The following is a 12,833-nucleotide window of genomic DNA, read 5'->3' on the forward strand; positions in this document are numbered from 1 at the left end:
ACCCTTACAAGCAACGTCAAGAACAAAGTTCAAGGTAGTCCAGAGTTAACACCCCTCTATTGACCAATGAAGTTACAAAGCATATTTTTAGCCTTGTTCATTTTCCACATCGTTTCATTGTAAAGATGCATATAATCAAATGTGTGGGTGCTCCACCAGCTGTCCCTGTATTGTATGATGGTAGAGGATTTGTCCAACAGAGGGCAGCAGAGTTCATGCTCCAGGAGGTTGGTGGACCCGAGAAGAGACATATAGTGACTATCTTTATTTTAACTTGGGTCTTCCCAACAGTCAGCTTCAATTATGGGATGCCAACTCAATGCTTCACACATACAGATCAAATGTTTACAGCTCATTGAAATAATGCTTCATTCCTCCTGAAAAAAATTATGTATACGTCAATGACATTATTATGTATACTTGCATGTATTTGGTATGTCACAGAATAAAGCAAAGAAGCTGTGACAAGAGATTAAATATTGCTCATTCTACAAATATATTATAAAAAGTCCTGGACACACTTATTGTTACCCCTTAGAAAAGAGGATTAATTTTCTGAACCAATTTCTGTAATTAGTATCACACGTCTCCAATCTTGTCATCTGTCATTTTGCCTAACTGAAAGGAGGAAAATAGTCACTGTGCCATTTGGTGTCCTTATGCACCACACTGGACATGGAGCAGGGACAGCAAAGGAGAGTTGTCTGAGGAGACCAGAAAGAAAATAATAAACAAACATCGTACAAGTTAAATCGACAATGCATATTTACAAAGCACAATCCTTCTGGGAGAATGTCCTTTACACAGATGAGTCAAAACTAGAGTACTAGTACTTGTATTGTTTACAATATTATGTTGGAAAACAAAATCAAAATCAATGTCTGATTTCTATTGACGAATAAACAATGGGGGATGCCAACAACTTTAGTCAGTTCCAAGTTATTACATGAAATTGTGCAGTCTTCGTTTTTTGGGAGGTGTATCAACAAAGTTGAGCACGTCTGTGCATATGGCCTGGTCGATCTAAAACGGTCAAGTGTGCAGTTTTTGCAGTGTACAGTTTCTTATTTTATTATTATTTTTTATTATTTATTATTTTTTTGGGGTGGGGGGGTTGTTGGGAGGGGGGGGCACTATTTGGACATTTATCTCCATGTTATGTTGAGTCTACACAACTGCGTCACGTCGTCTACGTCAGACAAACGCTAGGATGCAAACCATGAGTCGACAACCAGAAAGAGGCGTATGTCCTAATAAACATGCCTACGTTATGTAACACTTTTAACGCCTCGTAGTCATATTGTAGCATTCGTTGTTCATTGGTGTGTGTATAATACGAGCCACATCCTTGTCCAATCATGTGTGTTCGTCCTGGGCACTTGAACAGCTACCCAACACAGGCTCGCACTGGCTCACCAGTCAGAACCGCCAAGCACGCAGAGGATAACGGACCCTTTGTGCTTCACTCATAGCGCGCATCCTTAGCGACTGGAGAAATTGGCACGCAACATCCAGGCAAGTATGTTATTTTGAAAGAAACAGTCTGATGACATTGTTTTGATGTTTGAAAGACAGAACTGTTACAAATGTTTTTATTGATATGACGTTTGAATTATTCAAAACAGAGATTGCATGTGTACTCTTCACAAAAATGAACAAAATATTGTATTTATTTGTCTGTAGTGCATAAAAATATAAATATAGGAATAAGATGATAATACTATGGTCTGTGATGTTAGGGTAGACTGTTTGTTTGGATGCTGCGTAGGCTAGCCAACGAGGTGGGGCAGGTTGACAGGCAGGGAGCTGAAGTTTAAAGACGGCTGATTTCAGCACCATGAGGCTTTGGACAGCGACACAGATTTCATGCAGTAGTTTTACAACAATCTTGACGACTGTTTCCATTGTTCTCGAATGCAAAATAGGACAGCTACAGCAGAGCGGGTTGAGTATCTCAGACAACATGCCTCTGCTGGGAGCTGTCACGAGCAGATGTGGAGGATTAAAAGGCGACGCAAAAACAATAACATCGCTGGGTAGAGCTTCACCATGCAGAGGTGTTGTCAAAACGTTAGAGGAAATCAGTCTGCTGTTGCAATAGTTTGTCGGGTAAAAGGACATAGGAGCACATTTTTGCAAAGCTTTTGTACTAATAGCCCATATTTTGATTAAAAAAACATATGTTGCACATCATCATTTATGCCTTGGCCTCCCCCAAGTGGCATCCTGAGGTTGTCCCTAAAATCCCAGAAGCTCAGATCTGGTGCTGAATAACAACTGCTGTGTTGTATAGCTGTACGAACACACATACACACACAATCACCCATGAAACTTTCAAATGCCAACTCTTATCCACAGTTAAAGTATTGCTTTGAATAAGTTATGATGTTACAATAACAGGGATTGCATAACCTTCTAAAGTGCAGGCACAAGCCATGCACTCAAAAGCAACACACATTGCACACATACACAACACACATACACACAAGGCACACAACTAATACGCACAAGGCACGCAACATATACACACAGCTTACAGACCATGCACACACAACACACACACAACATACAGAACATACACGCGCACACACGCCTCCATTTGGGGAATCAATTAGACTACAGTTGCTTTGTTATCATAAACTTGGAAAACTATAAGAGTTATTCATATTTAAACAGACAAGACTGTATGTTTACATGATTTGCCATGGCAAAATGGTATCAAATGGACCTCCAGATCCAAGTATGTGCTGTGTATCAGGCTCAGGGTGCTGGTCTACAGACTGACTGTGGTTCTAATTGGTCTGAGCCGTTCTGGAGGATCTTTCCTCTGTTGCTAAGCCTGTTGCTAGGGCATGGGCTGATATCTCAGCTCTGCCTAATCAGATTCAGCTTTGTGTGCCAGCTTGCCAGGGAGGTGGGCATAGACGTGCAGGGTGCAGGACGGTGAACCACAGAGTGGGATGCCACTGTGGGCATATTACCCACGGATGGCTTAAAGATTGGTGCTATTTGTATGAAATCTAATCAAATATTATTTGTAAAGTCCTTACAATGTCACAGAGGGCTTCACATACGCCCATAGAACTGCACCCTGGTGTATCTAGATGTCGACTTTGGTACACAACCTTATTTCAGGTCTATACTTACTGTGGCCTCAAGCCTTGCTTTTGGGTCTGGTGGTGGCTAGAATAACTCTGCTTGGATTGGGATGTCCCTGGGAAATTGCCGTGGTAGCTTGGGTGACGATGCCAGCTTGCTGAGAGACAGGAGGATATGGAAGACATTGTTTACCCAACATCCCCGGGGTTCCTGTCAGAGACCCAGAAGGAGTATCTGGCCTAGCGAAGAAGGGGAGGAAGAGGAGGAGGAAGAAGAGGAGGAGGGATGCATCAGAGCGGAGGCATTACAGACCAGGGGGTTACTTACGTCATTTTCGAAGTGGTGGTGGGGGGAAGAGGGGCGGGGGTTGGGGTCGAACACGTAAGCACTTACGTAACCATTCTTCTTCAACTACCAGAGGTAGTAGAAAGATTGCATAAAAATCCTCTGAATTATTTAGCCATCGAACAGCAATTAAAAAGTCCTGTACAAGTATGTAAGAAACTCAAGCATTCACAACAGAAGTTTGTCTCATGTCCATCAGTCTGTTTATCTGAGTTCTTTGGCATTTGAAGTACTGTTTCTATGTTGTATAACTACTATCTGGTATTAAACTTGTCATTTGGTGTACTACTTTAACCATATGGGATTAGTGACCAGGGATTCACTTTGAAATCCTCTGAGTATTGGGTGTCAGTATAGAGATAGAGTCGCATCGTTCAAGACATTTTTGACTTTTCAAGACAATTATTTCCATATTTGTTTTTAAATGTATCCTGTAGGCTGCCACTGCTTCATGTCGTATTAGTTCTTCAGAAATTTCAGAACTTAATTTACTTTACTTATTTGTCAGTCGCTGCGAGGTCTTGTTAGGATCCGTCGGCAGCAGCGCCATCTGTGCCAAGGTGGCGCGAGGTCGGCTGGCATTAGTGGTGCAATGATTTTGGACAAAGTTCCCCTTGTTAGTGAAGTCTCCAGCGCCACGTCAGGATGCCGCGCAGAAATACCTCTCATGTTTCCTCTCCCTACTTACATCTTTAGGGGGAAACGCAGCGTGAAGCACAATGGGACCATTCCAGGAGTATGAGGTGAGTAATATAGGACTATTTAGGAAAAAAGTTGTTTCGATTATTTGAATTTTATGGCAAAACGTTCTTTCTTGCATTGTTGCATAGTCGGCGTGTCCACAGTAGAGAAACAGGGTTTTCATTCATATTTTACCCATCGCAGCAGTGACAGAAATCCGGGGAATACTTTTAAAATAGGCTGTATTTTATATTCCCAATTAATGAAGGCTATTATAAAGTACAATGGTGCACCGATTTGACCGTTTCTCCTCGACGTAATGCAGTTGTGATTTATTATTAACAAAAATGTTCCCAGGAAAAGAAGTTTCCGGAGAAGGGCAGCCCCCGCAGCCGCATACCCCGCTTAGTGCTTCTTCCTGGACGGGCCAAGGACAAAGACTCACCCCTCTCCGACTCTCCTGTCTCCGAAGAGGAGGGGAAAGAGTGCGACGTCAGTTCCGACCACTCCAAACGGACCATCAGCACCAATAGCTTCTGCTCAGGTGGGCAAGCCAGTTATTCCCACAACCCTCGATAAGATTTGTAGCTTAAAATCAAGAGATAATAATTTTGTCAGTTCCCACATTGTCACATCCTGCTTGGAAATCCACTTTAATTACATCGTACTATTGGATCATGTGTGGACCAAAGGGAATGCCTGTAAAAAAATAATAATCCATATTTAATCCCCATCCTTACACAATAAGCAGTCAAATCGACCATCACAAATCATTTGATACTATTTTGCCAAAGCAAATGATGTAAACATTCAGTCTTGTCTGTTTAAATTTGAATAACTCATATTTATAGTTTTCCAAGTTTATGACAACAAAGCAACTAGTCTATCCGAGGCATAAAACAAATCACACAACCATCAATTTTTAAGCAAAGCCTTGCTTACTTGTTTTAGTGTACGAGCCCTGTATTTGTGAGTGTAGAATGAGAGAGACAGTGATACAGAGTGCATGCACATGTGGTCAATGTCAACATGTAATCACCCTCAGTTCACCCTTATCTGCTCATACAATAACAAGTGTTGTCTGTGAACCTTGAGCTCTGTCTGCCTGCTGTGTTCCCTTGCTTGCGCGCGCACCTGCTGTTTACCGGTCTGCATAGATGACACCGGCTGCCCCACTAGTCAGTCTGTGTCCCCCTCCAAAACTCCGCCAGGCTCTGACCACAGCCCCCAAGGCACCCCGCCCCCCCCTGAGCGCAGGAACAAGGTGAAGAGGGTGAGGGTGATGGCGGAGTGGATCCCAGAGGACAACCCCCCACCCAGGCACAAGAGGGAGCAGAGACCACGCACATTGACCAGGGGTAAGTACACTGTGGGTTAGCACATTAACCAGGGTTAGCACATTGAACATGGTTAGCACATTGACCAGGGGTAAGTACACTGTGAGTTAGCACATTAACCAGGGTTAGCACATTGAACATGGTTAGCACATTGACCAGGGGTAAGTACATTGTGGGTTAGCACATTAACCAGGGTTAGCACATTGCCTGGAGTTGACACACCATTTGGTTGTGCCCCTTTCTGCAGTTATCTTTTTTTGCTCTTCAGCCATCTTTAACTAAGTGAAAACCAGTAAACAGGCTCTGCCTGTGAATAGAATCCCTGAGTAAAAAAAAGGTAGACCATTCTTGTGTTAGAAACTCATTTGTGCTTTTGCTCAGGTCTGATTTAGTCATTAGTGGACAATCATAAAACAGCTTGTTGGTTTGTTTGTGTGTGACTTTAAGCGTGTCAGCATGCGTGTGAGTTTAAGTGTTGTGAGTTAGAGCGCAAGTTAAAACGTGTTAGTGTGTGTTTAAGTGTGTGACTGTGTGTTCTGAGCCGTCAGCAGTCAGCAGCGTCATGCATGGCTAAACAGCCTGTGGTTGATGAACAGCCACTCACACAGTATAGGGATGAACACGGAGAGAGAGAGAGAGAGAGAGAGAGAGAGAGAGAGAGAGAGAGAGAGAGAGAGAGAGAGAGAGAGAGAGAGAGAGAGAGAGAGAGAGAGAGAGAGAGAGAGAGAGAGAGAGAGAGAGAGAGAGAGAGAGAGAGAGAGAGAGAGAGAGAGAGAGAGAGAGAGAGAGAGAGAGAGAGAGAGAGAGAGAGAGAGAGAGAGAAGCACTGTAGAGACAAGCAGTCTGGACACCTGTTCTATGTGAACATAGAGTCCTAGCTCTAATCTCACACCAGAGACAACAGTTGGTCTCATTTCCTGCTCTTCCCTGGCACCCCTCGCCCAGTCCCACTCAAATCTCTACAGAGACATGCTGATTGGTTGACAAGTAGGTACCTGGAGTTTGTCAATTAGACTGATTGGCAGGCAGGGGTGTTCTTCTCTGATTGGCTGTGTCGGTCAGCTCTAATATGATACTCATCCAGCCACTCATAATCAGTTTAATGAGTCACTGTTGTTTGTAAATCACAAAGCACAACGAAGCACACCAGAATATATTGGAAATATAATGGTTTTATCAAAAGGGAAACGTTGCTACTCAGGTAGGTTTTGGCCGTGTCACGAACGTGACCCCTTTTGCATGCTGCTTTTTTTGGCATTTGGTTTTTCAGTAGAAGGACATTTTGAAAGTGATTGAAGAGGGAGGGAGAAACTAAAGGGATTAAATTGTTCAGTGGGAAAAGAAGGGAGGGTTTGAGAGGGCATGTTTATCTGGTCGTTGCTTGTCATTAGTGAGTGAGGTCAGACTGTTCGAGCGCTGTAACGCGATCTGAACGCTGCGACACAGTCTCTCTTTCACACACAGTCTTAACTAGACAGGGCTAGATGGAGGAGGTAGTCGGTGTTCTCCTGGTTTAGACAGCAGGGACGCGATGACTGGGAATACAAACATATTTTACAGGGGCTGCCCCATGTGTGGTCATGCTGATCGTAAGTCTGTCTGTGTGTGTGTGTGACTGAGAGGGAAGACGATTGTTGACTCACGTGTGTGTGTGTGTGTGTTACAGGCAGCGAGGCGGACTTCAGCTCTTCCAGCAGCGCAGGCAGCTTGAAGGCCAGGGAGCTCCAAGGTTCACACTCCACAGGGAGAAAGATCTCCTCGCGCAGGTGTTCACACACACACACACACACTATTTTCAGTGTCCTTATTGTACAGCACCTTGTGTTCCTGGTTTTGAAAGATGCTTTATAAATACAATTTACTTACTTTTTACACACACGCACACCTGGACAGGTTCCTCCACACTCACTCACACACGCACACACACACATGCACACCTGGGCAGGTTCCTCCACACAGGACACGCACCTGGAGAGTGCACATATTCTTACAACGTCACCATGCTCCTATCTCTGCTCCCATCTCTAATATCTCTGTCTCCTGTAGCCGTGGCACCCACATCAGAAGCCTCCCGGTGTTCAAACCGGCTGGGATCACCACAGCCAATCGGGATGCAGAGCTTTACGCCCCCTACAGGACCCCCCCTAAAGCCCCCCCCTCCTCCACAAACAGCAGCAGCAACTCCAGCCCCACGTCCAGGTAGACACACACACACACGCACAGATCTACTCCCACACACACACACGCACATGTGGGTCAAGGACATAATGGTTGAGGGGTGGATAGGTATGAGTGAGATTAGGCTTTGTGCCGAGACGGTTTTATCATTTCCCGCTTCTCTACGGAGAGACAGGGATTATATAGTTCATGTTTGGGTTATGCTGAGATTAAAAGGATTTGATTTACAAATGTCTGCTTTTAGTACTCAGAAAAAAATGCCTTGTGTTAGTGCAGCTGAGTCATTCATGAATTAGAACAGGAAGCTGTGTCCATGTATGTGGTGTGGGAGGGGGATTGTTGGACGCCATGAATATTTGATCATGTCTGGATGCCTGACTGGCTCACCCCAGCATTTTGGAGCTGGCGTTTCATCTATCTGTAACCGTCCTGCTGTCTCAAGTGGCAGATTTCAGAGGGTTAGTGTGTTGCTATGGCTGCTAGCAACCACAGCACTCAGCCTTGTCCTTCCAAACAAGAGCTACCAACACCCGCTCATCTCAGCCCAAGGCCTATTTCACTTTCCGTCAGCATCGCGTATGCATACAAATCTGCATAACTGCGCACTCATTTTTTTTTCCTCTTGTTGCAGGGTCGTTTTTGAGTATAGAACAAAAAACATTTTGTTCATTCTCTCTCTTTCTCTGTCTGTCTCTCTCTCTCTCTCTGTCTCTCTCTTCCACCCGGTGGGGTGTCACGTGATGCGGTGGGTCTCTGCCTGCTGCTGCCTGTTCTATTTCTGTCAGACGCAGAGCAGGCTTCAAAGCTGAGTCCCAGGTTGCTAGCATGTAGCGTTTTTCAGTGAGGCTGGCTGAAAGAACAGGATGCTCTGCATATGAGCCAGATCCTCTCTCGCTCGCTCTCATCTCTCTTATCTCTCGTACAAAGATGCACCTCATCAAACCGTTTAGAAATGTGATCATAGGCCGATCACTGCTTAACTTTCTTGAACGGCTGGTGTTCAACCGAGGGCCAATCTTGAAAAGATCTATTGGAGGCTATTGATTGTGAAATGGTCTTGGGTAAGACTGATCCAAGCAGAGACATGTTTAAGCTTCTTCCAAATAATTGTGGTCCTTTACCCAACCATCTTTGGCAAGGCGAAACAACTTGATATTGACTTAAGGCTGCTGCATCAACCCACAGGCTATTAATCCTCTGAGGGGAAAAAAAAACACACATTCACTTAGCAGCTGCCTCCCTAGAGCACTTCGGTCAAACGACCCAAATGATTTAGGCCTCCTCTTGTATGAAAGCGCGTTAGGAGTTTTGCACTGAGCTGGCCTCCTCCCCCATCCCTACATTTTGGGCCTGTTCATCGAGAATGTGTCTCTGATTCATGTCCCCCCCCCCCTACGCACACACACGCACACAATTCGTCTGAGCGTTAAAATGGTGGCGTACTTCTGTGCCCCCTCCAGGAGAGTGAGCCTGGGGAGGTACCAGTCCTGTGGAGACAACCACGGCATCCGGCCCCCGCACCCCGAGCAGTACCTCACCCCCCTGCAGCAGAAGGAGGTGGCCATCAGGCACCTGAAGGGCAAGCTGAGGGAGTCCGAGAATGTTGTCCATGACAGGTACCAGAGCTGGGGCAGGGACGGTGGCTGTCACCCATGTTCACTTGATCTCGTCTCCCAAGTAGGCTACATATAAGACTGTACTCATATTTGATCGATGCTAAAAATACAATTGACCCCAATTGTAGTAACATTTAGCTGGTGGCTAAAATAGTTCAGACGAAAGGAAACCCAATGTCCCCTCACAGTGTTATCTGATCTGTCGCATTCTCTCTCTTTCAGGGATATTGAGGTTGAGGAGCTGAAGGGTCAACTGGGCCGGATGCGGGAGGACTGGATCGAGGAGGAGTGCCACCGCGTGGAGGCGCAGCTGTCTCTGAAGGAGGCTCGCAAGGAGATCAAGCAGCTGCGCCAGGTGGTGGAGACCATGAAGGGCAGCCTGATGGAGAAGGACAAGGGCATCCACAAGTACTTCATCGACATCAACATCCAGAACCGCAAGCTGGAGTCGCTGCTTCACAGCATGGAGCTGGCCCAGAGCGGATCCACCTTTCAGGTGGAGCCCACCCTGGACTTCCTCGGTGACGACTCCCCCGGCAGCCGGTCCTCCAGCCCAGGGCACCAGCAGGGGCAGAAGGTGGCTGGGGTTCTGGAGGCCGGGCCCGGGGACCTGGAGGACCAGGCTGCAGAGGTGATGGCGGACAGCGGGCTACTGGTGAACGATGAGCTAGCCAGCCGTACAGACATCCTGGAACACGTCCTGATGTCCACCGCCATGGAGACCAGCCAGGATGGCAGTGAGAAGCTAGGGGAGGGGCCTGGGACAGGTCTGGATCCAGGCGTGTCCACACTGTTGCTGCACAGTAGAGTGGAGGATGAGGTGGAGGGCAAGACCACATCTGCCCCTTGTGGCTCCAGCTCCCCTGCTCCGTCCAAGGTCGTCCCACTGGAGAAGGGCATTCAGACAGAAGTTGTGACCATCCCTCCAGACCTGCAGGCTCTCCTGCTGCAGCTGCTGAAGCGCCATGGGGGATCTGTGGAAGACGCCCTGCTCCCAGTCTACAGCTGCCTCCTGGGGAGTCCTGCTCCCACTCCTGCCCTTGGCTCCACATCTGGATCCGCCCTTGCCCCTGTCCCAGGGCCTCTACCCATTCCTGCCTCTGCTAAGCTGGCTGCCTCTCTCCCCAGCCCCAGCCCGCTCCCTCCTGCTCCCCAAGAAAGCCCAGCCACCATCTTTGACTCCGGGCTGTGCCAGAGCCAAGAGCCAAAAGAAGCCCCTGAGGTCCTAGAGCCCTCCATGTTTATGCAGGAGCTGGACTTCACTGTGAGCACGGGGGAGGAGTCCTGCCTGGAGCCAGGAATGGAGGTGGTCAGCAAAAGCTACTGGAGCAGCAGCTTCATAGTTGACCTTGTTGCCGTGGCGGCGCCCGTGTTGCCCACGGTGGCTTGGCTGTACTCGCGCCATGGCATCGACGGCCGCACTCCCGTCTACAACATTGCCTCGCTCATCCGTGGCTGCTGCATCATGGGATTGCACTCCCTCCGGCATGTCAGTCGTGGCGCAGATGTGTAGCCCCTCCCCCCTCCTCAAGGCTTTAGGATCTTTATTCTAGTTCATGGTCATGTAGGTCTATTGTAAATTGGCTTACCACCACTGTGTATAAGGGACCCCTGTCCTAGACCAGCTGCCCCCCACTCCACCCCCTCCCAACACACCACAGCACTTCAGCATTGCTAGACCACACTTTTGTTTGTGTCTGTGGGAATTTAGATTTTCTACACGTAAACATGGAACTAGATTTATTTTGGGATCCACGCGTTGTTTTTGCACTGTATAGATGCCATGAGTTTAGGCGTGTTTAAAGGGATTATTCATGAATTTTATTTATTTTTTCTTTGGTTTTGTTTTGCTGAATTGTGGGTGTAAATGCTAATCATCTAGGTAGGTGGTTACATTTCATTGTTGTCCTATGCTGGTGTCATGTACCACTTTGTAAACGTCAGCCATGTTCTGAAAGTACTGGGATGTTCGAGAGATTGAGGATATTTCTGTTAAGGTGAATGTGTTGAGAAAGGGTTTCTACGAGTTTGAGAGTTTATAACGGTCATTGTGCTTCCTGTTCCTCAAAGAAAAACAAAAACAAAAATCAAAAAAATACACCTCAGCCAAAGCTTTAACGTTTGTTCACTTGTTGACGTTTAGTAAATTATGTATTTTCCTCCCTGGGAATAGAGCTTTTTACATGTCCGTGTGTCGACTTGCTCATAGGCATATGCTTCAAAAAGCTGACACTTGTAATGTGCCTGAGCTATGTGCAATACTGTTGGTTTACATCAAATGTCCTGTTATATTTATTATTAAAGCATGAAAAGATAACCCCAGTCAGGTGTCTGGCTCTACTTGGTTGTTTCTGCTGTGATTGGCCCTTAGGTTCAGCAGTGAGATGATTCTTGTTCCTGGAACAGCCCCCTCCACTCAGAAGGATGTTTCTGGACAATTGGAGGCCAATGTGTTTCTATGTTTTGGGCGTAAGTTCTTGTAAACATTGGCCCCAAGTGTTCTTGGACACAACCCAATAACACCCCCCCACACACACACACACACACACATCTTAATCTCTGGCAGTCCATTAATCTCAGATTATGGGGCATGTATAATTGCTGGGGCTGCCAGTCCATACAAGCGAGGGTGAGCTGTGTAATCACAACGGTTCACTGCTCCTGCTCGGAACCCAAATTCCTTGCGACCTGCCTACGTTCACTTGCAAACCTAATGGCGGATGTACCTCAGCTCTTAGAGAAACAAGCTCTCATGAATAAGAGATCCCCCTCCCAACACACACACATTCCTGAGAGGGTGTATTCTCCTGACGTCTTATATAAAGGCTTGCACGGTCTGCCTTGGACAGGGCTGACAGCCTGTGCTTTCGATCCCTCTCCGCCCGATGCATGGAGCCCACTGTACCAGCTCTCCTCGGGCCACCTGGGACTCCTCCTGGGCTGGGGAGTTGGGGAGGAGGACAGAGCCGGACTCTCAGTAGGGCTGGGCACTTTGCTCTTGTGTTATTCCGTGACGTGACGTAACGTGTCGTTTTCATCAGAGAATTAGGAAGAAGCCAGGGAACTGACTGCTACCATGCCAAGAAGAGGGCAGGGAGCTCTACCGTGCCAAGTAAGGCGCCCCCCTACCCCCTTCCCCCTCCTTTGCCACCATATGGAGGGGATGCTGGGTTGCATAACTTTAACCCCAGTTTTGCTCACTGTACTGGTGGATGGATGAAGATGGGCAGCTGCTGTAATCTCTGCTGGCCGGTTGGCTGACTGACTGGCTGAGGAGTGGAAGTGGATGGAGGATGAGAGGGGTTGTGGGATGAGAAAAGGAGAGGGGGGGGGTGGGTCAAATGAGAGGGTGAGTGACGGAGGATGAGCTCATAACCGGATGTCCATCGGACTGCGAAGCCCTGCAGTGTCACACCGATACCGCTACTATTCCTCTCACACGCAGCATGATCTCATTTCGAAAACGGAAGAAAACAAAACCAGTTAAAACCGGCTGTAACAGAGCTGATAATCTGTCTGAGAGGACTGAGCTGGTTCCCCTCTCCCAAACCTCCACTGGGGGGGGGGGGGGGGGGGG

At 47.2% G+C, this 12,833-nt stretch overlaps 1 protein-coding gene and 1 long non-coding RNA gene across 4 annotated transcripts; one reads left to right on the forward strand and one right to left on the reverse strand.

The window, feature by feature from the left end:
• Nucleotides 1–250: 250 nt before the first annotated feature.
• LOC146300893 (uncharacterized) lies at nucleotides 251–5,209 on the reverse strand. 2 transcript variants are annotated; one of them, XR_014767130.1, is made up of 5 exons: nucleotides 5,068–5,209; nucleotides 4,571–4,824; nucleotides 3,148–3,338; nucleotides 947–1,023; nucleotides 251–704 (listed from the first exon to the last, which is right to left on the reverse strand). It is a non-coding gene; the product is annotated as an uncharacterized LOC146300893 (long non-coding RNA). The 2 variants fall into 2 exon arrangements; XR_014767129.1 differs by lacking the exon at nucleotides 3,148–3,338.
• Nucleotides 4,128–11,578, forward strand: sybu (syntabulin (syntaxin-interacting)). Of its 2 annotated transcripts, XM_084707131.1 has the most exons (7): nucleotides 4,128–4,187; nucleotides 4,483–4,669; nucleotides 5,283–5,483; nucleotides 7,129–7,228; nucleotides 7,509–7,661; nucleotides 9,101–9,256; nucleotides 9,479–11,578. In XM_084707131.1, exons 1-7 carry the CDS (start codon nucleotides 4,164–4,166, stop codon nucleotides 10,767–10,769), a joined length of 2,112 nt encoding a protein of 703 aa, XP_084563257.1. In that variant the 5' UTR covers nucleotides 4,128–4,163; the 3' UTR covers nucleotides 10,770–11,578. The 2 variants fall into 2 exon arrangements, with proteins under 2 accessions (XP_084563257.1, XP_084563264.1); XM_084707138.1 differs by lacking the exons at nucleotides 4,128–4,187; nucleotides 4,483–4,669; nucleotides 5,283–5,483 and adding an exon at nucleotides 6,583–6,663.
• Nucleotides 11,579–12,833: the final 1,255 nt, after the last annotated feature.

Source organism: Hypomesus nipponensis, chromosome 2 (genome assembly GCF_054491055.1).
Source record: "Hypomesus nipponensis isolate SF chromosome 2, ASM5449105v1, whole genome shotgun sequence".
NCBI classification, from domain to species: domain Eukaryota; kingdom Metazoa; phylum Chordata; class Actinopteri; order Osmeriformes; family Osmeridae; genus Hypomesus; species Hypomesus nipponensis.

Coding starts and splice junctions, on each gene's coding strand:
- sybu (XM_084707131.1), top strand. CDS start 4,164: ATGGGACCATTCCAGGAGTATGAG. Junction 7,229..7,508: donor AGAAAGATCTCCTCGCGCAG/GTGTTCACACAC, acceptor TGTCTCCTGTAG/CCGTGGCACCCACATCAGAA. Junction 9,257..9,478: donor GAGAATGTTGTCCATGACAG/GTACCAGAGCTG, acceptor TCTCTCTTTCAG/GGATATTGAGGTTGAGGAGC.